The following is a 24,105-nucleotide window of genomic DNA, read 5'->3' as shown; positions in this document are numbered from 1 at the left end:
CGCATGTTTGGTGGCACAGAAAAATGTCTTCATCCGAACCAGTCACTGAATGTTTACAAATAACCTGTGCACTGGATGTAATTCAAGGATCACCATGAAACGCAAAGCACTTTTGTAGTTAGCATTACTGGCAGTGAGGATCTGGGGGCTGCCTTTCATCTGAGGAGCTTGGAGGAAAGCCATTAGTGTGAGAACAGCATCCTTTTGCCCAGCTGCAAACAGCTTCAGTAAAACTCATCGTTTCTTCCAGTGAAAGGGCCTTGACCACAGTTTTACTGTCATAACTCACAACATAAGACTGTGCCTCAAATTAATCAATACGGGCAGACTAAATGAATCCTTTTACACTTGTGATCCCCTTTCCCCCTGTTCTTTGCAGGGATATGCTATCACACCCAGCTTCCCTGCTATACCAGCCAGGCTGGTCCAGGTTGGGCCAATAAACGTACTCACCCCTACACTTGCTCACCGGGTACCTTGCCTCCTCCTGCCCTGCACAGCACCACGTTCCATGTCTCCAAGTCCTCCCAGTTCAGGTCCTGCCTGACAGCCTGACTGCCAGGCCAGCGTCCCCAGGCTGACTGCCTCCAGCTCACAGCAGGGCCACTCATGCAGCCTGGGGACGTCGCTTCAAATCTCCAAATCACCCCAATACCTCAACTGAATAGAGATGCCTCCTGGCCTCTGTGACCATCAGCAAGAACCAGAGATGCTGAGCGCAGAGGCACAAGAGTAGATCTGCCAGGAGGACCCTGACCGTGACTCCTTATGTCAGAGTGACTCTGCACATGCTTGCACCATTAAAAGTGCTTGGGTGCCAAACACCGATTTCTTCATGCTCTCCAGAGGGGACCTTCACAATGCAAGGATGCTGGAGAGGGAGGACTATCGCCGCTCGACTTCCAAACGCCTTGATGGTGCAAAGCCAGAAGGACTACCCTGTGGTGGACAGTGCTTCCACAGGCTCACTCTGTCTTCGCTGCTAATGTGTCTACACTCTCCCAGAACTAGTAAGAAAAGGCTTTGCAGGCTGGGAAAACCTCTGCTTCTTGATCTAACCCAGTCCCCTGCGCAATTAAACCTGTTGGTTACACAAGAGGAAACTTTCACACAATGTCTCTCACACCCAGCGAAGCCCCCATTGGAGTACCTTGGTGAAGAGACACTGAGGGCTAAACTTCCCCTGGAGAAGGAAGTGGATGAATTTTGCAAGAGATTCATCACTACCAACAACTTCCTCACCTGTGTGAATGTGTCCAGAAGCTATCCCAGAATAAGCATGTTCTCACCCCATATCCAACAAAGAAATTTGTTCCCAAAAAAGTACAGTCTCACCAACACAGACTGTTTGCTGTTTAGGGAATCTAATTGTAAAAGGCTAATAGTTGTTTCACTCTTTGCACAGAGTCACCAGAAGGTGGGCAAGGATCTTTTTTTCCAATTTCATGTGACCCCAGTAGTGGCAGCAGCACTGTGTTTTCAGCCTACCTAAGAAGAGGCAAGTTGCTGGGGAAAATATAGCTAATGAAACAGCCATCATTTTATCTTCCCATACATCATACCGTCTTTTTTTAAAAAAGCAGACAATAAAAGTTATCAATTCCACTCCAAGACTTACTCAGACTTGGCTTAACATTGCAGGTTTCAGCATGTATAACTATGATTTCTGCTAACCGGTCTCAGCCTAGTATTTTCACACCTTTTTTGTACTAAATACTTGCAACTGGTCACTCTACCAGAAACTGTCACCACAACACCTTTATTTAGAATCTTAACAACGCAAAAGGCATTAGAAATGAATCTCAAAATAATCTTCTTCTATTGTTTGCATTACAATAAATTCCTGCAAATGCATCCCATTATCTTTTTATACAATTAAATGCACATAATGTCTAACTGTTAAGGTATCAGTCCAGCTGGGTACAGATGCAGTACGCTGCCAGTCTGAACAGATCTTGGCTGCCTTTTAATAATTACCTGAATAAAAGAAAAATAATGAAGTGCTGTAGATTGCTCATCCAAACTGGTAAAAAGCTGTTTGCAAAGGATAACTACAAGGGGAGTGAGACACCAGGCTTTGCTAATAAATAATTCTCAGAAATATCAGCTCTCAATTTACTACTTGTACACAATGGGCCAGTTGAAACTTGCACGATGATCCAATTTGCCACAGCTCTTGTTTTGTGTCTTTGTGAAGCTGCTGTGGGAGCACAGTGGGAGCTGCTTGCATGTATCCCTGGAGTCAATCAGTGGGCCTTTGTTTCCCGCTGGTCAAAAATATCAGGTGGCTTTGAGAGTCTAATTATCAATGAAAAATTAAATTCAGTACAGGAACATAGCCAGGAGTTGCCCCCTGCCTTCTGCCCTCATTCATGTGGTGTGAGTATCAGGAGTACATAATATTTCAGTTATAATTCAAAACATATTTGAGGCAAATTGGGGACTTCAGGGGTGGGAAAGACGTAAACCTAAACGTGCAAAAGAGGAATCGAGTACCTCACTGGCAAATCAGCAAATTTATCCTTCCGCTTTCTTAGCAAAATGGGGTGTGCAGCCCTAATTGGGCAAAATGCTTTCCTACAAGTAGTGACCATTCAGGGAGTTTCTCGTTAGGAATTGTGATGCCAAGTTTATGCCTACACTGCTAATTTTCTAGTCTTGGGGAAGTTTGTAAGCTGAATAAACTATCAATTTGGGGTCTACTTCTTGCAGAAATGGAATAGGCATCAATAGACATCATCCAGGGCACAAAAATGGAAACCCTCAAAAGATGCAGAGCCTGAAGAAAGGAGAAGGAGCATTGGCCTGCCACTCACCTTGCTTGAGAGACACCCTTTTAGCATAGCAGGTCACAGAAACCATATAAAGTTGATATGAAACAATCTCTAGCTGTGGCATTACAAGTAGAGTAAAAAGCCATAAAAATAACCCACAATTGCCACTAAAGGTCTAGTTTCCACACATCTCCCATTAAACACATAGATGCAAACTGGACCTCTCAGTTGCTTATCATGAAGCAGATCTGTGTTCCTGCTTGCATTGGCCTTTCAGCTCTTTATAAGTTAACCCAGAAAAATCATCCCTGGATACTGCAAACATCTTCTTTACCTGTTGATCATCTTCTGGCAAACTTTACTCATAATTTGTTACATGGGGGGGAACCCGCTCCCAAACAAGATAAGAAACTTTGAAATAGAGAAAAATAAATGAAAGAAGAAAAGCAGTAGCTAATGCAACTCTGCTATTCACTTCCAGATTACTTTGCTCTTGAACATGTGTATGAAATAGAGCCGCTCCCCGGGTACCTGTGCGAGCAAACACCTTCTGGGCGACTGTCCTTACCTGGAGACTCCTGAGAGGTTGCACACAGCCCAAGTGAAGACCCTTTCCCAGTCGCTCTCATCAAAACTGTTTTATTGAATGTGACCAGCTCCCTTCACAGTTATTCTTGGCAAATGTTGTGCTGTACCCAAACAACTGAGCCCACACAATTCATGGGCAAGTAACACTTACATCTGTGCATGTATCGTATGTCTCACATCCTCTTGATTGCAAGGGGTTTGGGTTTGCTCAGGGAAAATAATTTATCATGTAAGAAGGATCCTAGGACAGAAAAAATTATAAGGGAGAACACAATCAAAAAGTCAGAAATAGCCTGCTCGTGACCTATTACAAACATGAATGTAGCAAAGCCTCACAGCTCCTTAGGCTCTTAGAGCTAAATCTGCAGCAGCCTAGCAAGGAGTGCTACCACCGACCTTCAGGTAGCTAAAAACCTCCTGTGGAAAAGGGATTTTTTCCCCCCAAAAAATGCAGCACTGGAATCAGTGAAGGGGGTGACAATGGTTCCTCAGGCTCTGCAGAAGGAGGTGTACCTGAAATATCTCATTGCATATGCAAATATGCTAAATAAGTCATGATTAGCTCCTCTCAGTGCAGGATCGGAGAGGAATGGGGACATGGGTGATGCTCCTGTTTTCCAGCCTAGAAGTTCAGAGTGGCTCAGCCCCACTCCAGGCCACAGCAATTGGCAGGCAGCATGCTTAGGAGCCCTTGCCATCCTTGTGCTCAGGAGGACTTTACTTTTCTGCAACAAAATTCCTTAACTGTCTAGTTAAATCCCCTTCAGTCTTCAAGGTGCCAATGAAGTAGAACAGCAAGGACCTAGCAAGGCCAAGGATCTGACTTAGCAAAGAAGATAGACAACAAATATATTAGCTAACGACAATGAAAAAAGAACCACTCTACAACCCAGAGCTGTCATTTGCATACAGGCTTGATTTGTTTGTAACTATCAACCAGCTCAGCCATAGTACACAGACTGTTTAAAAAAAGGAAAAAATATTATATTTCCTTCCATTTCTGCATTGCCTCTCCTCTCAAAGGATGCCAACAGCATCTGGAAATCATTTCCACCTCATCCATCACTGATACACAAGATAAAATATGGCAACTGCTCATTGTCGTAAGATGCTCTATCCAGAGATCTTTTTAAAAAGAACTAACCAAAATGAGATTGGTGGCCTTTCAGGCACCATACAGAACAACTATCTCCAGACCAGATTGTTTTCTAGCTGAATACTCTTCATTCATATTATTTTTGGTTGGCCACGTGGTTTGGGCACTAATTTTTATTCTAGCATAAAGCCCTCATACGCTGCACAATAAACACACAACAAATCAGAACAATGAAAGAGCAAAAGCAGATAGAATAGAGGCGTGCTTTGTCATTTTTGGTTTAATTACAGCTCCCAATTGCCTTGCATGTCACCAAGAGTTCAGTGGCAAATGTGAAGGGCTTTCTGACAATACAGGAAAATCCAGTCCTATAAACTTTGCTCACCCACTGCTGTCATGGGGACTGTTTGCACAATTAAAGGGCATCCCCATGGGTAAGGGATGGTGAGCATAAGGAAGCACTTGCAGCATCAGCTCTGAAGCTGGCTCCAGCGGCAGCGGGGCTTGGTGACAGCTCATTACCCAGCGTCTCCTCTCCCAGCCCACCTTTTGCCACACTCCTCGTGCAGCTCGTGGGTCTGGTGCCTGGCACATGGCTAGTGCCAGCCAGGCTCCATCAGATAAATGCAGATACAGTGTTCCTTATCACAGGCAAAAAGCTATTGGAAAAATGTTTTATACAAATGCATTTTAAGATTTCTGTTCTTTCTGCCATAACAACTAGAACACCCCAAGATAGTTTTAAACGCTATTTAAGGTTGCATCGTACATTTTATATCATAAATTATTAAATGACTTAATGGACAATGCATTAGAAAGAAAACAGGCAAATTACAGAATAATTTAACTGTTGCAAAGAAACAGAGCAACTTGCAGGACGTAAAACACTCTATTTTGACACAGAATGCCTGAAGCTAAAGCAATTAAGGCTGCAAAATATTGCCGGCTGACATGATGTGTATGTAAATTTGTCATTCATTGGCAAGGGTTTGTAACAATCACAAGTAATGCGCACAACAAAACAACCATGTGGTGTAAAATGCTTTCTGCTAAGAGTATTCTGAAAATGGTGGTTATGTATCATTTAAGCATATCATCATTATACATATAGCAGTTGTTTATGACAAAAGATACCTCTTCAATACCAGTAGCTCAAACAAAGATAGCCCTCTTAAACATTATTTGCTATTATTTGTGAGCAAGATTATGAAGGAAATATTTTTTAAATTCCTTTTGAGAGCTGCTGTGAGCTTTTCACCAGAGATTCAAACTCTAGTGAATAAGCCCCTCCAGGCTAGCTTAAAAAAGCTCACAAAGTCACTGCACTTTGCTGGGTAGGCTAGCAAAGAAAGAGAAGCCTGAAAGATGCCAATACTTATATAGTTGAGTCAGTTATTTTATGTAAAACTGAGATGAATAAAAGAGACAAAGAGATCTTTTGAGCCCCAATCAAAAAACAGTACATTTAAGTATCGATTTTTTAGATCTGTACACTGCACGCAGGGCTGATGGATGCAAGAGCAAGGAAAGGCTCACGGCGCTGAGCAAGCCCCGCTTTGCGGTGCCAGTGCTGCTCCCCAGGCCTGGGCAGAAACAAGAGCCGTTCATTCACTGATGTCTTCATAATGAGGCCAGCAACACTTTCTGTCCCTGTTTTACGGCTGCCCAGCCCAGCCCAGCAAAGGGCTGAGCTCCTGGGCACACAGACGCTCCCCAAACCCACCCCAGACCCCAGCACGCCATGCACAGCGCAGGGCACCTGAGAGGTGCATGCAAAAAGCAGCTTACAGCTACAGGAGCCTGGAAATCCACAGACCTTGACCAAAGCAAACATGAAGCCCCCTGTGAGGAACCCCAGGTTCTACAGGCGTTTGGGTCCTTGGAGGGGGCCAGCATGGCCCCGTCCCAGCTCCTCTGCCATCTCCGCGCTGAGTGAGACTGGCCGGGCCCTGTGCTCCAAGCCCTGCCTGGGATCCCAGGCAAACGCGGGCTCTCCAGCTACCAGCGGCTGCCGAAAGCAAACCCATCGTTGTCCAAACCTTTCTGAGCATCTCAGCAAACCTTCCCCAGATAACATACCTCCTTCCAACACTTGGGTGCTTCATCTTGCCACTGATTACTTCCCTCTGTCCCCAGATCACCTCCTTTCAAACAGGAAGGAAGGAATTAGTTTTTCTGCTAACTCCTTAGCTAAAACCAAGCTGGTTTATCTCAAAAAGACAACCAGAATTAGTGACCAGCAATTGTCTTTGACCTGGAAGGAGCATGAGACATCGTCAGAAATGCTGGGGCATATAGAAGCACTAAAAACCAACAGCTTCATTCCTAACGGTGCCTTGGCTTTAGCCAGCTGTCATTAGTCGTACCCAAAGAAATTCCCCAAAATGTCACACGCCACCTATAGACCTTCAGCAACTTTTGGTTTTCCTGGTGTTTTTTCCAGTGAGGTGAATTAAACTGTCTTCACTCTCCAGACACACAATTTAGGAAACACCTTGTTCTTAGGAAGGGAACAAGTTCCCTTTAAATTCCTGCTCTAGGCCACATTTTGGAAAATCATCCAAAAGCCTGCACTAAGCTTTCACAGGAGTAAAACACAGTATTTCCCTGAGGCAAGACTTTTAATGTCATGCCCCTTGTGTTTAAATGCCCCATTTGCAGGGTGATGGGGAAGGAGCAGCCACCCCCAGGCCTCACGTTTGGTGGCAGGCGGGAGCAAGGCGCATCCCTTGCCCATGACGCCCTGCTTTTCCTGTGCTGCATGATCTCTCCTGGCTCCGACTCGGCACGGCCTCTGCCCAGCATCACAGCAAGTGGCATCTCCTCATGTCCTCGCTCTGGACAGCTGCAGTGCGTGCTGCCTGGCGAGGAGGAGCAGCAGCCCGCCTGCCTGGGCAGCTCACAAGCCTTAAGAGAAATAAGTACACAGGGAAAAATGGGCATTGCTGAAGAGAGAAGTGAGGGACTTGCTCTGCCCATCCTGCATCCCTCTTTTCCTCTTCTCCTTCCGGCAAGCCTGGGTCCCCACACCCTTGTCCGGGGGAGGCTCACACGGCCGATGTTCGCCAGGGCCCTTCTGCCTCCGGGATGCCTCCAGCTAAGGAGAGCAGCGGATATCGCAGCAACGGCCACGGGAGAAGCGGGGTGCAGCTGTATGCCACCGTTACGGCTGCAGTTTCCCAAATTCTCACCAAAATGCCAAGCTGAACCAATCAAAAAAAAATTTCAGTGCATCCACTCAGGATTAACCTCTTCAGCTGGTGCTCAGGGTAGCTGTCATCAGAAAATCAACATTTCCGCTTGCCATACCAGTACTGGGGCAGCTCCTGACAAACAATGATTCGGTAACAGTACCTTGATACCTTGACTATTTTTCACCTGCTATCCTCACTCATTTTTTTCCAAGTCCCTTTCTTGCAAGTTGCTGCCAAAGGGTAGGAGAAAAAGGTGTGGGAAAAGGGTGAATTTTAAACCACCTCTCCATATAAATAGAATAGGTTATGCATGCCTCTCTGAAGTACAGTATTAATCCCAATTGTGCCATAAAATATATATGACTCACTTGAGTCTTGTTCTCTAGTGAATTATGAACTATTATATCACTCGTGGGATAAGTATTATGTCTCTTAAGAGACTATCACCTTTCCTCTATTTTATAATATAAAACTTCATTGAAACCTGCCGTGCCTGATATAAGAGACTTCTCACGATGCACGTTAAATCTTTTCCTTTTACAGCTTCCTTCGTTTAGCTGATATTCATGTCAGGATGAGTTCTTTTAGATGTAGCATAAGCATAAATTAGTATGTAAGAGAAGTAGTCGTTTAGCAGAATTTTTTCTTTAATAAATCTGGCGATATTTATATTTCATCACAAAGCAGAAAGATTTTTTTTTTACACATTTAAAGATTTATTCCTGTAGTAAGTATCCAATTAATAGGGCTTTAGCATGCAGACAGGATTTGTATTTATGCTGAAGAAAATGTGTTCTCATTATACTTTTATTCTCATGTTAGATTTATGTGGGTTCCATTATAATTTATTTTAGTAGCTCCATTTTCTAATTCTTTATATTTGCATGTCTCTTCCAACAAAAATAATAATACATAAATAATACCTGACAACACTTTGCAGATTTTCTCTATTTGTATGCTTTAATTCTCCGAGCATCTTGGAATGGAAATGTTGTGAACTACAAAGGAACTCTTTATGTGATCTCTATTACATGAAAAATTATCATTTTTATATCCTCTTCACTCTGCCAAGTTCTTTCCAAGTTCCAGTTTACAACACATTGAAGTATGCAAAGAAATGCTACCAAAGCCAAACGCAATGCCACTTTCTGAGTAGGAATACTCGCTAAATACAGTTGCATTTTCAAAGCCATTGTTGTAATTAGCAGTGCCCCAGGACAAGTCTTCTTCCTGCTGCATTGCAGCAAATAGCTTTTTGCTATTTACTGTTACATGTATTTTTCCATAGGCTTTTTGGCTCGCTGGCATGTGTTTTATGATAACACAATATTACTACTCCTATTATGCAAATCACTGCTGAGAACGGCATTCAGTGACTAAAGCTTTGCCCAATCCTTAAACCAACCTGCATGCCGGTTTTTGGCAGGATAGGGGCTTGAAGCTAAAGCAAGACTGACCTCTCAAGTCACCAGCCCATGTTTTAAATAAGAGAAGATCTTATGCTAAGCAAATATTTCTAAGCACTTTGCAGGTCATAACAGAAAGATGCACACAGAGTGTGATACAGTAGCTTTCCTAGATCTGCACTGTATAAGACAGCCTTCTCGTACAGCCCATCCTAGTGCTGTATCTCCAGAACTAATCCCGGTGGGTCAGACTCTGCTGGCAGTTACACAGTGCAAAACCAGTATGTGCCTGGGGAAAGCAGCTGAGTTACACCAAACTCGTATCGATATATGTAAGAGCCGAATCTGGCCAAGTACCGTTACAGTAGATGTTGCTTTCATTTTTCAGTGTACCCTCTGCTGGGAAAAAAAATGACTTTGTGTTAGATATCAGATCTAATTATTCCTGTTGGGCTGGCCCGGAGAAATGTCAACAGCGCATTGTAAGTGCTAATTGGGGTGTCCATGCTCTGCAGTAGATTTGGGATACAACACCCTAGACTGGAGAGGTTAAGCATGTTTTAGAATACTGTACTGTAATGAGCTTAGTCTCCATGGAAGAGGCACAGCTTTGCTGCACACACTTCATGTGGCATTGGCCAAGCCACACACCAACTCTCAGCTCCTTTTTAAGGAAGGCTGCCCATGTCCACCACTAGCCAACAGCAAAGGTAAGCAGTCTTCCCAGGGCTTGCTGCAAAGTGCTAAGCAAAGCGAAGAGAAGAGAGGAAGAGGAAGAGGAAGAGAAAGAGAAAGAGAAAAAGAGAAAGAGAAAGAAAGAGAAAGAGAAAGAGAAAGAGAAAGAGAAAGAGAAAGAGAAAGAAAAAGAAAAAGAAAAAGAAAAAGAAAAAGAAAAAAAGAAAAAGAAAGAGAAAAAGAAAGAACTACTACAGAAAAAAATAAATAAAAGTTGCCAGGGCGCTTACCTTGCATCCCTCTGTTTTAAGCAGAAAACATCACTGACCTATTAAACTTACGGGAAGTAACACGGATGTGTGCTGTAAATGCCTATACTAGGGATCTGTTGCAGGCACACGCTTTGCTGCTTTTTCCAGTAGACCCTTCTACGCATCTGATGAAATATTAATCCAGCCTTACTTTAAAACTTTTAAAGATGAAACCGAAAAACTGTATTGTTTCAAAAGCCACAGTACTTGAACCCACCCAGTGAAATTAGCAGTGACAAAGCACCAAAACAGGTTTTTGAGAGCCTCCTTTTTCCAAATCACCCTGTCCTGCTTCAGAGCACGAGGCCCGAGGGAAGCCCCACACATTTTGTTCGCGGTGCCAGACTAGCAGAGCATCTGCACGGGTGTACATCTTTCTACATGCTCAAGCATGGAAACATCACCCTTATGAGGCAGCCTTGAAAACTTTCAGGAATTCATCTTGTTTCGTCTTCACACAATGAAAACTCAAGTATTTAAAGCCACAACATGCCTGCTAGTCTGTCAGGCCATAAATACAACAGGGAGCCGTTCCACCACCTTTTGTGTCACGAAGGGCCTTTTGTGCCCCTCAGTGCATCTTAAGTCATTCACTGAGCAGCGTTGCACCAGGTCAGTATTCTGCTTTAAACAGACCTGCACATATTGCAATAGCCTTTTCATCTACCAGAGGAAAGAAAAGAGAGACCCCTACAACTGGATGCTAATAAATGGAAACAGGGTTCAATTCTAAAATGCTGTACTTGTTCAGAGGCTGAAACAAGAAAATTAAAAAGGCATCCGAAAGGCTACTGTGGGGACAAAGATAGGTCTCAGATGTGTTCTCTGTCTCACGCAGTCCTGCCGTCGTTACTACCCCGCATGCTAATGCAGACCAGGCAGGTAATTATTCTCTTGCCTGCTCCACATTCCTCATTCTTACTGGCCTCAGATTACGCTGCAGTGCCAAACCCCACTGAAAGTAAGGGGCAAAATCTCACAAACACAGCAAAGGGTTGTGCTGGCCCTAGGGAAAAGGTCTGGGGAACGAACTGTGGGTGAGGTGCCATCTGAGAAAGCCTTTCACACTGTGAGCCATGCCCTTCTGGAGGCGAAGGAGTAGCAAAAGCTGCTTTTCTACTGTGTGTATTCAAACAGGGAAATGAAGGGCACTCTGTGAGCGAGAGACAACTCAGTAAGTCCAGATGCAGGGAAAGGATCTGTCAGACTGTTCTCAGCAGTGGCATCCTGAGGTTAGTTGACTGGGGAATCTTCTTTTTTAGGAAAGCATCTTGAGAGAGCAACTCCATTTCCTTTTCCTTGCTGTGCATATTCATAAAGACCAGTGCCAACTGAATCATAAATCATGATAATAGGTGTTTTACCGTGACCATGTGCAAAACAAGTGATAAGATGTGGCTAAGCAGCCCACCCACCCCAGGCCCCTGGATATGCCCACACACTGCTGTGCAGAAGAGCCGGGGCATGTGTTTTACTACGAGTTCCTGCAACAATACAGCCAGGGTGGATGTCTGTGCTCGGCATGTACGAAAGCAAGGGGTATTTGCACATGAATAACAGGCTGGAGAAAAGGCCACTTAAATTCACATGGGGTCATAACAATATAAATCATTGCACGTCTGCATCGAGGTCTAGAGGACAGATACATGTAGAATAGCTCAAAATGCTGGGCATTTATCTAGAAACCATGTGTACACAGCCTGGATCTAGATATCCTTATCTAATATTTTATATGGAACACGTATATACTGCACTGCCACACAGAAACGCCCACTTCATGTGAATATGCGTATTGTAGAAAGAGAGGATGGCAAAGAAAATATCGCTGTCATTCTGTGCATTTTTGCTGTCTAGATGCACTAGTTGTATTTTTGTTTGCTTTCTGAAATAGCAGAAAATTGGGGTGGGGAGCAAAAAGCTAAATAAATATTTAATGTTTCAGCACCTGTCATATAGTTTCTATGCACCAGCACTATCGATTTCCTGGTAGTTCTCCTCCCCTACCCAACTTCATTAAAGAATAAAAGTAAAGTAATAAGTCATTTCACACTCTGCCTGACCATTATACAATAATAGCAAGATTTCATGCAAGGGTACAACATTATGCCCATCTGCAATCACAGTCTCTTTGCAAAAATCTCAATTCACACTTCACATGCAGCTAACCTTGTTACCATTCCCTTCCTAAATCCATCAGTCTTGCAGCTGCACGTCTTCACAGCCCAACATCTTAAAATTCATCACTTTGACACCCTCGCATCCCTACAGGTCAAGCTAAAGAAGCCAACCAAGAATAATTAAGGGGTACCCCAGATGTTTAGTTTACTTCTAAAACCTTTTCTGGAACCGAGTGTAGTTTCTCTCTTCGTATGCTAACGATCCCCGTAACGTGCTTGTTTCAAGGGGACGAGACCTCAAACAAATTTCAGAGTTCTCCCCCACCCCCTTTTTTTTTACAAGTATAGCTCTTTGTAGTTGGAATTTGAACAAGAAGCGTGATAATGAGTAGGTTGAGGGAAGGAAAGGTGTTATCTCATTAAGGTAATTACTAAGACATCCCCACCATTACCTCGGTTTGAAAATGTGGCAATTAAAGCGCCCTACATGGGCTCCCAGAGACAAGGGAACAAGACAGCCCTCGGAGAACTTCTGCGCCGCGGTTAACGCGTGTCAGGGCAGGGGGGCGGCCGGGGAGCCGCCGCCGCCGGAGCCCGCCTCGGCCCGGGCTGCGGCCCGCGCCCGCCCCGGCCCCGGAAGCGCCGGGCCGCGGGGTCGAGCCGGGCCCGGGCGCCGTCCGGCCTCGCCGTACCGGCCGCTGCGGCGCGGCCTGCGGGGCCGCCGGGCAGGGCCGCGGCCCCCAGCTGCCCCCGGCGCCGCTGCCGCCGCCCCGTCGAGGCGAGCCCCGGCGCGCCCCGCGGCCGCCGCGAAGCGCCTCCTTTGGGTGCCTTTGAAAGCCGCTAATTTTGAGGACCCGCGTTCGTGCGCTGCCATTAATAGAAACGGCTTGTGAAAAACAGGGCATATGAATATGGAAGCGGAGTTTTAATGCGATGGAGGCTCTGCTGGACCTGCTCTCCAGCTGGAAACGCACACGGATAGGCTCTTGCTCCAGCTGCACAGCGGCCCCTTCGACGGCAGCGCAGCCCAATGGAAGAACGAAGTTCAGGGGTTTTTCCAGAAAACGAGGGCAGCGGGGAGGGGGGGCGGTGGGGGCCGCCCGCCTTCCCTGCGCCCCGCACCGCCCCCGGGGGGGCCCGGGCCCCGCTAGCTGCCCCCCGCCCGGCGCCCGCGGCGACATTTCGATGCCGCACCGGAGCAGAGCAGGCGGTTCCTCCCGCAGGATAATCAGGGTCCGTCCCGGGATGTCAAGTTTGCTCCCCTCCCTCTTCCTTGCAAACGTGGCTCCAGGAGGACGAAACCCGCTGGGAGTCACCGGCGCGAAACGTGGCTTAGTGGCAGGACGAAATAAATGGGGAGGGAAAAAAAAAAGACATTTATTTCCAGCCTGAAACGGTTATTCGCAGCCCGTTCCGGTCACCCTTGGACTGGGGAAATTTCTTACATTATGAAAGTGTTTACACCTTCCACAAGTGCACTCAGCCTGGCTGTACCCACTCCGCGCCCCGGGCTGGAGCCGAGCAATTCGAGTGGGCTGCAATAAGGATTCAAAGGGCGACTTACAGGGTGCGTTCCCACAGGAACGTCGTGTGAATTTGGGGGAAGAGAAACTCTGAAAGGGGAAAAAAATAGCAAAGGCTAAGAACTCTCCCATACAAGAAGCAGTCTGTAAAGCCATAGGCAGCGCCGGGCTGCCGCTAATGCGGCGTCGCACGCGGGCTGCATTTGCCCGTGTAAATGCAACCTGCGTAACCGAGGCGGAAGGAAACTTCGTTCCTTGCTGCTCGCCGGTTCCCACTGTCGGAGCCGGAGCCGCTGGCCCGGCTGGGGGAGCCGATTCAGCTCCCCAGCGACCACAGAGGACCAGGAGCCGTCCCAGCGCGCAGGCACCCTCGCGGCAGCAGAGCTAGCGCTTATGTGTCCCGGCCAAGCCCAACGAAATCCCCCACTTTCGCACTTTCTGCTCTTACGATGGCCAAGCTAATCCCCGGAGGGCAGTAATTAAACATGACCCTGCTGCTACATCCCGAGGAGAGAGCTCTTCAGGCAAGAGCGGAGGAGGAACCTGCCCACGGCTCTGCCGGCAGGAGGGCTCAGCCGGCAGAGGAGGCGGCGCTGGAGTCGCCAAGGCCCGGCTAAGCGCCGCAGGCTTCCCCCGAAGGAGCCTCCCGTGTCGTGCCCACCTGCAAAACACACAGACATGACCCAGCGGAAGGTGAGCAAAGAGGGGCCCGGATAAGGGCGAGGCAAAGGGCTCCTACGTCTCACCGCAGCCACTCCGGTGTCAATCCGGAGCGACACGGTGGAAGCGGAGCGGCCCTGCCCCGCTTTCCTTTCCCGTAGGCTGGAGCGGGGGCAAGCGCAAACACACGGGGCAAACCACAGGCCAAGCGCTCGGGGCTCAGCCCCCGGTCCGTGCTCGCAGGGCCGAAGTGCGGGGCCCCTCGCAGCCCGGGCCTGGCCGGGAACGGGGACTTGCTCCTCTCCTCCATCTCCGCCTGTCGGCAGCCGCCGGGGAGAGAGGCCGCGAAGCTACCACGCAGCGAAGAGCTCTCCTTGCTCCCTGGCCGAGCTCTGCCGACCCCGGAGCCCCGCCTCGGGCTGCAGCCCTGCTGCCGCCCGGCCCGGCCCGGCCCGGCGCGGGCGGCGCCTCCAGCGGGGCAGCGCGGCGGGGCCGGGCGCGCCGCCGCCGCGGGGCCGGGGCGGCCGGAGCTGTCCGTGGTGCTGCAGGGCGGCGGGGCCGCTGGGCTCCGCGGGAAGACCCGGCCCCGGCCGCCCCTGCCCCAGACACGGCGGCGGGGCCGCAGGGACACCGCCGCGGCGGGGAGCAGGCGGCGCCGAGAAAGTTGCTGGTGCGAGGGCAGAGCCGTCCCGGCGCCCTGCGGGGCAGCCAGCGCAGGGGGGCGTCAAACGCCCCGAGCACCTCCGACGGCGGCCGGGTCCCCTCGCGCTTTCACACACCCCGCGCCGCTCTTTTACAACCGCCTGTTTTGTTTCCAAGTTCAACGGACCGACACCGAGGTCTCTTCCACCGGGTGCTGATATTTCCCGCAGTTTAACGCTAAGAGAGAGCCCTTATCTCGCTACAGATTTGTTTGTGTGTTTGTTTAAATCCAATTCCAGGGCCGAGAACAGATTTTGATCTGGCCGAGGATGGCGGGGGAAGCTGGAAAGAGACCCGTGACTGCGGGAATTCAACAGTTCAGCACCAAGTCTCGCGGCCGATCGTAGCGAAAGAAGCTGACCGAGAGGAAGAAAACGGACAAAAAACGAAACGGCTTGGCTAGAACCGCATGGGTGCCAGTAGCGCTGGCGAAATGCGAGCGGTGCCTGGTTCTGCGCCCTGTCCCGCGCGGGAGAGGCGGCGCGGAGACCCCCGTGCAGCCGGCCCGCCACCAGCTCTTTCTCCTGCCGCAGCGCGCTGAAATGCGTGCGCCTTCATCGGGGGTTCAAACAAGCAACGAAGTCCTTTTTGTTTTGGTTTGGGTTTTTTTGCCAGGCTGCAAGAGCTAATCAGCCCGTTAGCCTCAGAGCCAGCCAGTGCTCCGGGTCAGCTTGTTCCCGGCGCAAACGGGGAGCAATACAAATGAACGAGGGTTCAAATTTCCCTTCCAGCCCAGCTTCCCAAATGGGAAAAGGAGAAAGAAAAGGGAACGATTCATGCTTCAGCCCTCCTCCCCGCTCACACGCACTCCAGTTTGGTCTGGAAATACATTTCAGGAGAGTTTGTCTTCCACCCCCAGCAGAGCCCGCTTTAGAGACCATCAAACTATTGTCACAAGACGGCAGGGCTGGCACCCCAGCCCCACCGCCTCTCCTGCCTCCCACGCTCGCCCTCCTGACCACCAAGTCCCCTGGCCATAGAGCTGTGCTGCGGGAAGCCCCGGTCGTGATTTCCAAACCACCCCAAGCTCCGGGAGACCCCCACGCCCCCCGCCAGGGCAGTCACCCTCGGCCACACTGCCCCGGGGGGGGGGGGGAACAGAAGACGGGGAAAAAAACATCTATTTTGCATGAAGTTTCCTTATCCTTGCTACTTTTCAGAGAGTTTGTACAGTCAAAAAAAGCCCAGATTTAGTCATCGAGGGGAAAAGCGAAGCTGGGACTCGCTTTTCCAACTGGGTCGCCTCCTTTCAGCGGAGAACAGCCCGAGATTCGTTGTTTAGATTAAGGAAAGGGCCCTAACTGAGCCCAAATTTCCTGCTTCCTTCCCCAGCCTCGATGGGACGCATTTGCTGAAAAAAATCCCTGCGCCGAGACAGGGCAGGGCGGGCCAGGCTAGGCCTCCCTGGTCACTCCGGCCCTGCCCCGGGTTCGCGTCCGCCGGGGCTAATTTGGGGCCCGTCGCCCAGGCGCGGCGGCGGCAGCGCGGCAGCAAACGAGGTGGGCGTTCCCGGCCCGCTCCCCTTTTGTTAGATCAAGGCAGAGGTCAATATGGTTTTAACGAGAATTTATTAGCAGAGAAATCAGCAAACCACTCGCTAATTAGCAAAGCCCAAATAAATGTGCCCGCAGGCTTCTCTTTTTCTTTTTTCGTTTTCCCCCCTCTTTTCGAGAAAGAGGGAGAAAGAAAGAAAACCCACCGGGGGGGGGGGGGAGGGGGGCAAACCCTCAGAGGAGAAGATAATATTGGACTTTATGAATGTTTTATAGGTAATTACTGTATAACATTCTAATTTCGCAGGGCGGGGGGAGTGTTCCCCTCCAAAGGCTGGGGCCAGAGCTGTCCCCGGAGCCCAGTGGAGGGTTACAGCCCCTCGCCCCGTTCCCCCCGCCACCCTCCCTCGTCCCTGTGGGACCGAGCGGCTCCGCGCACCGCGCCGGGCCGGTTAAAGACGGAAACTGACAGCAAAGGGGCGGGGGGCAGGGAACGACAAGTAGCAAAGATCGAAGGGGCGGCGGGGTTTGGGGCTCGGTGTCCGCCGGGACCCCCCTGCCCTCCCTGGCTCCTTCCCCTCATTACTCACCCCGAGCGCCGGCGCTCGTTGTCTGCCCCAGCTCGGTGCGGCCCGGGGGGGAACAGCTGCCAGGCCGGGGCCGGGGCCCCAGGCTCGGCCCAGCCCGGCCCGGCCCGGCCCCGCCCGGCCCCGCCGCAGCCGCCCCCGCGGGCCGCAGCCAGCCCGGGGCGCCGCCGCTCCCCGCCAGCTTCCCGGGGGAAACCCCCCGCCGCCCTTCCCAGGTGCCGACAATAACGGCGAGGAGCACCATAGCACCTGGGGGGGGGGGAGAATTTCTTTCCTTTAAAATACAGATGAAGAAAAATCTCACGGTTATGAAAAAACGACCCTAAGAAAAAAAAGTGGCCTTTGCCTTTTCTACTCCGAATTTCTTGCGTTCTCGTCACCGGGAAAATTAGCTACCTTGAATTTCCACGTTTGTTAAAAAAAGATAAAGTTTATTTTTTTTCCTTTTTTTCCCTGTAATTTTTCAGTCACAAAAAAATCTATATTTTGTCATCTAAGCATTTATTTTACTGAATCCAAAAAGACATGAAAAGGGAGAGGGGAGAAATCACGTTCGTTCGTTTTAAACTAACGTATAGAAGTGAATTTTTTGGGGGGGGGACAACATATAATAAATATGATATAGCACTCAGCACTCGGTCTGTACAATTCTGTTCGCATTAGGGAGCATGCCACTTTTCAATAAGAAAAAAATGTCATGAGAAAAATCAGTGCAAAGTTCTCCGTTCCCCTGGTCTTCGACGGGCGAGGGGGGCGAGGCTCTGTCATTCCCTCTGTCCTCACAAGTCTTTAGTCTCTCGGGCTGGCTCCCGCTCCCTCTTTCCCTCTCTCTCTCCGAGACCTAAGTTCTGTCGCGCAGGGGCTGAGGCCGCCGGGGTCGCGCCGCGGCTCTGCCCGTGTTCCCCCGCGTGTGGTCGTTTCACTTACGGGCTCGGCTCGGGGTTCACGGTTCAAGAGTCCCTGCTCTGACTGATCGCCTCCTCCGGTGGCTGCTGGCTGCCTGCAGAAGCTCCTGCCCCTTGGCTTCCCCTCGGTTCCTTCTCTGCGGTGCTGGGGCTCTTTTGGGGACGGGGAGGGGAAGGGCTCGTCGCGGGGACCGCGGTGCCGTCTCACCGGGGGTGCGGGGTGCCCGGCATGGGGTTGCCCAGGGGGTTGAGGGCCGGCTGCCCGCCGGGCCCCAGCCCGTGGATGAGCACCCGCGGCACCAGCGGCCGCTGGAGCTGGGGGTGCGGCGCGGGGGGAGTCCGGTACATGCTGCTGTACATGGCCGCGGCCGCCGCGGCCGCCGTCGTGCTGTCCATGCTGCCCAGCAGGCTGGGGTGGTAGAAATAGGGCGAGGGGAACATCCTCTGCAGCGCCGAGTAGTTCCCGGCCTCGGCCAGCAGCTCCAGGCCCACCGCCGTCTGCCGCTTCCACTTCGTCCTGCCGGGGGTAGACCAAGAGGCGGCTGCAGAGCGGGACCGCGACGGCACCGGCACCGGCCCGGCCTCCCCGCGCGGTGCCCGCCCGGCCGCGGGGAGCCTCCGGCCCGGCCCGGCCGCGCAGCGCCCCGGCGGGGCGCACTGGCCCTCGGGCCCGGCTCTCGCAGACACACACGCGCACACGGCGACTCCGGCCAAATTAATAAACATGGCGCCCCGGCTAGATTGCAGCGCGGTGACACTAATGTTTTCCGACAGAATTAGGGTGGCTGCAACCGCATGTAATGAGACAGAAAATTACGGCAGCGGTGACACGGGACGGAGCCCCGGCTGGCCGGCGGGCGCTGCGCGGGCGCGGGGCAGCGCCGGGCCGCTCCCACCGGGGACAAAAGCGGCGAGGCCGCCCGGGCCGACGGGCGGGCCGCTGCGCGGGCGCGGGGCGGCCTTACCTGCGGTTCTGGTACCAGGTCTTCACCTGCGTGTCGGTGAGGTTGAGCGCGGCGGCCAGGTCCATGCGGTCCTGCACGCTCAGGTACTTCTGGCGCTCGAAGCTGCGCTCCAGCTGGTTGAGCTGGTGGTCGGAGAAGGCCGTCCGCGCCTTCCGCGGCTTCTTGGCCCTCACGGGCGGGCTGTCCCGGCTGCTGCTGATCTCACGGTCTCCCTCCTCCTTTGTCCCTGCGAGGCACCAGAGGCGCCGTGAGCGCGGCCCCGGCCGCCCGCCCGCCCTCGCGCCGCCGTGCCCGGGCGTCTGCAGGTGCACCGGGGAAACGGGAAAATAAAGCGGGGACGGCGGGAGGCGCTGAGCCCGTCCAGGTGACGGCGAGATTTCCAGGCTCTATTTGTCAGTTACAGGGTTTTTCGTTATTTTCTCCCACCCACCCACTGCCATCCCCACCCCACCCCCGCCCCGAAATGCTGGGAAATCGATATGTCAATCCGTCTCTGCTCGTACCCGGGTTTGTAGCGCTCCTTGATCTTCCCTGCAGGAAGAACAATAATCTCTCTAATTGACCCACTGGGGAGGTTGGTGCACACAAAAATGGCCAGACCAGACTGTACATCTGTTTTGGCCACTCTTATGCTAATGCTAAAATAGCAAAATGAGCGGCACACACGAGCGTCTCGCTGCTATTCAGTCTTGCAAAAATATGTGAATGGGGCAAAATTAGAAAAATGTGTCCTGTCACCTCTCAGCTTAAACTGTGTTTCCTGCGAAGCCAGCCCGCGGGAAGGGAGACTCTTCCAGCACCGAAGAAAAAAAAAAATCCTTTCCCTCTGTCTGTCTTTTTCTCACACATTTCCATCGAATATTGTCCCTTCCTTTTCCCCACATGCCCATCGCTATTTACATTTAGAAATACTGGGCTGTTGAAGCTTCCCTGTGGGCAAGAAATCCATAATTAAAAAAGAATAAAAGGGAGAGAAACCTTCCCTAACCCAGCGCAGGAGAAATCCGGTGTTTTGCAAAATGCACAAAGCCCTCCAACCTTCCACTGGTTATCTCAGAGTGATTCCTTTTTTGTTTTATTATTACTAAAAGTTCTTTCGTTTATCTAGTATTGGTTGTTTTAGGGGGGTTGTTTTGTTTTCTTTTATTTTAGATCGAACGGACAAAAAGGTTGGAGACATTAAGTGCCGCGAAACGGCCTTGCTCGGTTCTTAGAAAGCCAGCGATACATTTGCGCGTATTAATATTAAAAAAATAAATACATTCATGTTTAAAATAAAATCCAACCCTCTCAGACTATTTTCCTAAAAAACAGGGAAGTTCAAAAAAAAAAGTGGAAAGGCCGCTAGAGAGAAAAAAATCGGTTTCGTTTCTTACCGATCTCAAAAAAAGAAACAGTCGCGATCACCGATAAACTAGCGCAGAGGGCTGCGTTTCTCGAGCAGCTTTTCCTCCGCTCTCCGTTTACCGCCGCGGCAGAGCCCCGGTGCCCCGGTTACAGCGGCCGCCCGCGCCGGGGCCGGCGGGGCGCACCGCGGCGGCGGCTGTGGCACTCACCGTGGCATTTGATGTCGCCCTGCGTGTCGTCGCGCTTGTCCAGCTTGCTCTTGCTGTCCTCCTGCTCGAGCTTTGGCCTGAAGCTTTCCGGGGCCGCGTTGCCCTCCTGTTTGGGAGTGTGATGGGGAGAGGGGACGCTGGTACTGTAAGGTGCGCACGCCGCCAGTGGTTTGCTGTCGCCCAAAATGTCCTTAATTAAAAAAGAAGAAGTGGAAGTCCTGGGGCCGGAGCTGGCCGAGCCCAGCTGGGGCGGCGGCTGCGGGGGCGACGGCTGCAAACTTGGCGGCGGCGGCGGCGGGTGCGGGCCGAGGTGGAGGTGGTGCGGCGGCGGCGGGAGGCTCTCCGCCACCCCCAGGTGCGGCTCGGGGTGCTCCATGCTCACCGAGATGGGCGAGGAGGGCGCCGTGCCCACCGTGTCGATCTCCGAGCAGGGCGACGGCGTGGCCTGGTTTCGAAAATCCGCGGGCCGGGAGTCGCCGTGCGGGCGAAAGTCTCCGTTCATGCCGCCGGGGCTGCCGGAGCCGCTGCTCGACAGAATCGTGTCTATCCCGAAGCTGGACCCGCTCGCCCCCTCCATGGCGGCCCGCTAGCGCTAGCGGCGCCCCGGCATCGCCTCCGCGGCCCGCACCGGGCCGGGCCGGTCGGCGCGGCGCGCCCGGGGCCGGGCGGAGGCTCCGCGGCCCGGCGCGCAGCGCAGTGGGCTGCCCCGCGCCGTGGGCAGCGCACCGGCACCTAGCGCGGCACCGCCGCCACCAGCCGCATCGCGCGGGGCCGGGGCCGCGCTCGTCGCCGGGCCGGGCCGAGCCGAGCCGGGCCGGGCCGTGCGGGCGGCGCTGAACTTTGTTGGGAAGTTGCGGGCGGCGGCGCGGCGCGGAGCGGGGCGGACTCCGGCCACTGCGGCGCGCCCGCCCGTGCCGGCCGGCTCCTCTCGGCGGCGGCGACTCCCCCCGTGACGTCACGGCCGCCGCGTCCCCCGCGGTTTATTATAAACGCGGGTTTTTTCCGCCGCCGCCGCCCGCCCCCATTGGCGGCCCGCGGAGCGGGGGCTGACGCCGCCGCCGCGGCAGCCAATGAGCGGGGGCGGCGGCCGCGGGCAGCCCCGGACGCCCCGCGCCGCCCCGCCGGAGCGGCCGCGCCCCGCCCCGCCGCCGGGGCGCGGGAGCGAGGGGCGAGAGACGGGCGGAGGGAAGGGGGGAGCGGGACGGGGGAGGCGGAAAGAGGGGGGAGAAAAAAGGGGGAGAAAGAGCAGGAAAGAGGGCGCGGAAGGACGGTGCGGCGAGCCCGTCCCGGGCGCCCGGGCCGGGGCAGGGGCGGAGGACGGGCACGGCGGGCGGGCAGCGCCTCCGCCCCGGCGCGCCCGGGCAGCGGCGGGGAAAGGAGCGAGCCGACGTGTTGGCGGGGAAACGGGGCTGCGGGGCGGGCGGGCGCCGTCGGGGCTGCGGGGCCGCGCTGCGGGCAGCTCCCCGCCCCGGGTCTGCGGGGCCCGGACCCCCGTCCCGCACCTCCCGCAGATCCGCCTCGGCCTCCCGGCAGGGCCGGTCCCGGCGGGGCCGCGGGGCAGCACCGCGCGGGGCCGTGGAGAGCGGCAGCCCGTGTTGAGGGCTGCGGGACGGCTCCCTTGTTGGATGTCAGAGTAATGGGAACCGCCAGTGACAAGACGTCGTATTAATCCTGATTAAGTGCTGTGTCAACCTAATTAGCAGAGTAATTATAAGGTGCTAATGAATGATTCAAAGTTCTACGAGTTACATTTCACTCCGAATTACCATTTCTAGGCCCCTACGAGTCCACAGGCTAAGCCGCCCTGCCGCCCGTCCCGTCCCGGCAGCTCCGGGCCCGCCAGCCCCGGACCCAAGTAGCGGCCCCAAATGAGCGCAGCGACCGGCGGGAAGCCCGGCCGGGCCCCGAGAAACCCCAGCGCGCCGGCGGCTCCCGGCAGGGCCAAGCCGTACGGCGGGGCGCAAGGCAGGGCGAGCTCCGGGGAGACTTTTGAGGGCCAACGTGCCGTGATAGCACCGGCTGATGCGTTAGGCGTGAGGCAACGGGCCCGGTTCAGCAGCTCCGGGAACGGCAGGCAGCCGGGACCGGGCGCCCACGCCAGGCAGAGCAACGGCCGCCCCGTCAGCGGGTGCCCGCGGCCGCCTCTGCCTGCGGCGGCCGCTGCAATCGCCCCGCTCGGGGCTGCGGGCCGACGGGGAGGCCGCACGGGTAACGTGGGGGCCCGGCGGGCCGCCGCGACACCGTCACTCGTTGCGGAGCGGCTGGGTTCGACCTGACCCCCCTCAGCCCCGTGGCGACCCGGGGACAGAGCCGGGGGCAGGGGCGGGATGGGGAGCTGCGCCCCCGGGCAGAGAGGCCGGTTCTCCTCGAGGCGGAGCTGCCGCGGTTTGGGCGCCGCTCCCGACGGCGCGGAGCGGGGAGCGGCTGCCGCTGCGGCGGGGCGGCCCGCCAGCCCCGTCCCTGCGCCTCGCCGGACAGCGGTCTCTGCCCAGGAGCTAACGGCTCCTCACTGCGGCAACCTCCGGCCTTCCCTTGATTGCACTGAAGCCATCGATTTCGCACCCGGGGCCCGACGGCCGCGGTCCTCGCCCGGCGCCGCTGCGGGGCAGCTCCCGGCCCGACCTTCGCACTTCGTGAGAAGTTCTTCGACGGCACGAAACGCTTCCCCGCGCAGCCCCCGCGGCTCCCGGGCAGCCTCCGCTCCGCCCCGACGGCCCCGCTGCCCCGGGCGCCGCGGGAGCTCCTGCCTGCGGCCCCCCGGCAGCAGCCGCGGACCGCCAGGGCTGAGGCCGCTCCGGGGCTCCCCTCGCGCAGCCGCCGCGGCGGAGGTGCAGGGCCGCCCGTGTCCGCTGGGCGGCGGTCGCGGCCCCCCCGTGGTCCCCGACGGGCGCCCGGTCCGCGCGGGCGCCGCCGCCGCGGAGCGAGCGCGGCTCACGGCGAGCGAGGCGAGGAGAGGCGGCCTACTCGCGGCGCACCGTCTGCAGCCCAAACCGGGGCGCTTTAACGGATAACGAAGGAAAAGGGGGGGGAAACGAAGAGAATAATGAAAGGTCGGGAGAAGGGAAATAAACAAACGTGCGAGTGTACAGGCAGGTTTCCTGCAGCAGAGGAGCAGCCTGCAGCAGCCGTATTCATCCTGCTGTCTTGCGTTGCAATTTACCAAAAGTATGTCCTAATTATCCCTACGGGAATGTGGGATCCGAGGTAATATGTTACACTAACATAATCCTTTAACTCACAATACACTTCCCCGTCCCGGAATTAGGATTTAGGGCTTAAAGTCATGTTCCTGAAGAGTGAACACCTTTAATTTCCCCCCTTCCATTTTTTAATCCTCGACTCCATTGTGCGGAAATATCCTAGGGGAAAGACCCGGCGAGGCTTGCTCCAGGCGCCCGCCCGGCTCCGCCGGGGCCAGCACCAGCCCCGACGGGCAGGCAAGGCTCGGGCTCTCCTGCTCCTCAGGGAGCCCCGCGGCCGGGTTTGATTTCCCCGAGGCCAGATCACCGCTACGTGGGGCCTTACAGGCAAAAGGCCCCCCACTTCGTGCGGG

The 24,105-nt window shown here is 53.8% G+C and overlaps 1 protein-coding gene across 1 annotated transcript; it reads right to left on the bottom strand.

The window, feature by feature from the left end:
- Nucleotides 1–18,235: 18,235 nt before the first annotated feature.
- On the bottom strand, nt 18,236–21,129 carry BARHL2 (BarH like homeobox 2). Its single transcript, XM_067300455.1, has 3 exons — nt 20,553–21,129; nt 18,997–19,222; nt 18,236–18,548 (listed from the first exon to the last, which is right to left on the bottom strand). The coding sequence occupies exons 1-3, from the start codon at nt 21,127–21,129 to the stop codon at nt 18,236–18,238; spliced, it is 1,116 nt and encodes a 371-aa protein (XP_067156556.1).
- Between the last annotated feature and the right edge of the window lie 2,976 nt (nt 21,130–24,105).

Source organism: Apteryx mantelli, chromosome 8 (genome assembly GCF_036417845.1).
Source record: "Apteryx mantelli isolate bAptMan1 chromosome 8, bAptMan1.hap1, whole genome shotgun sequence".
In the NCBI taxonomy this organism is placed as follows: domain Eukaryota; kingdom Metazoa; phylum Chordata; class Aves; order Apterygiformes; family Apterygidae; genus Apteryx; species Apteryx mantelli.
This window is presented reverse-complemented; position numbering and strand designations above follow the sequence as displayed.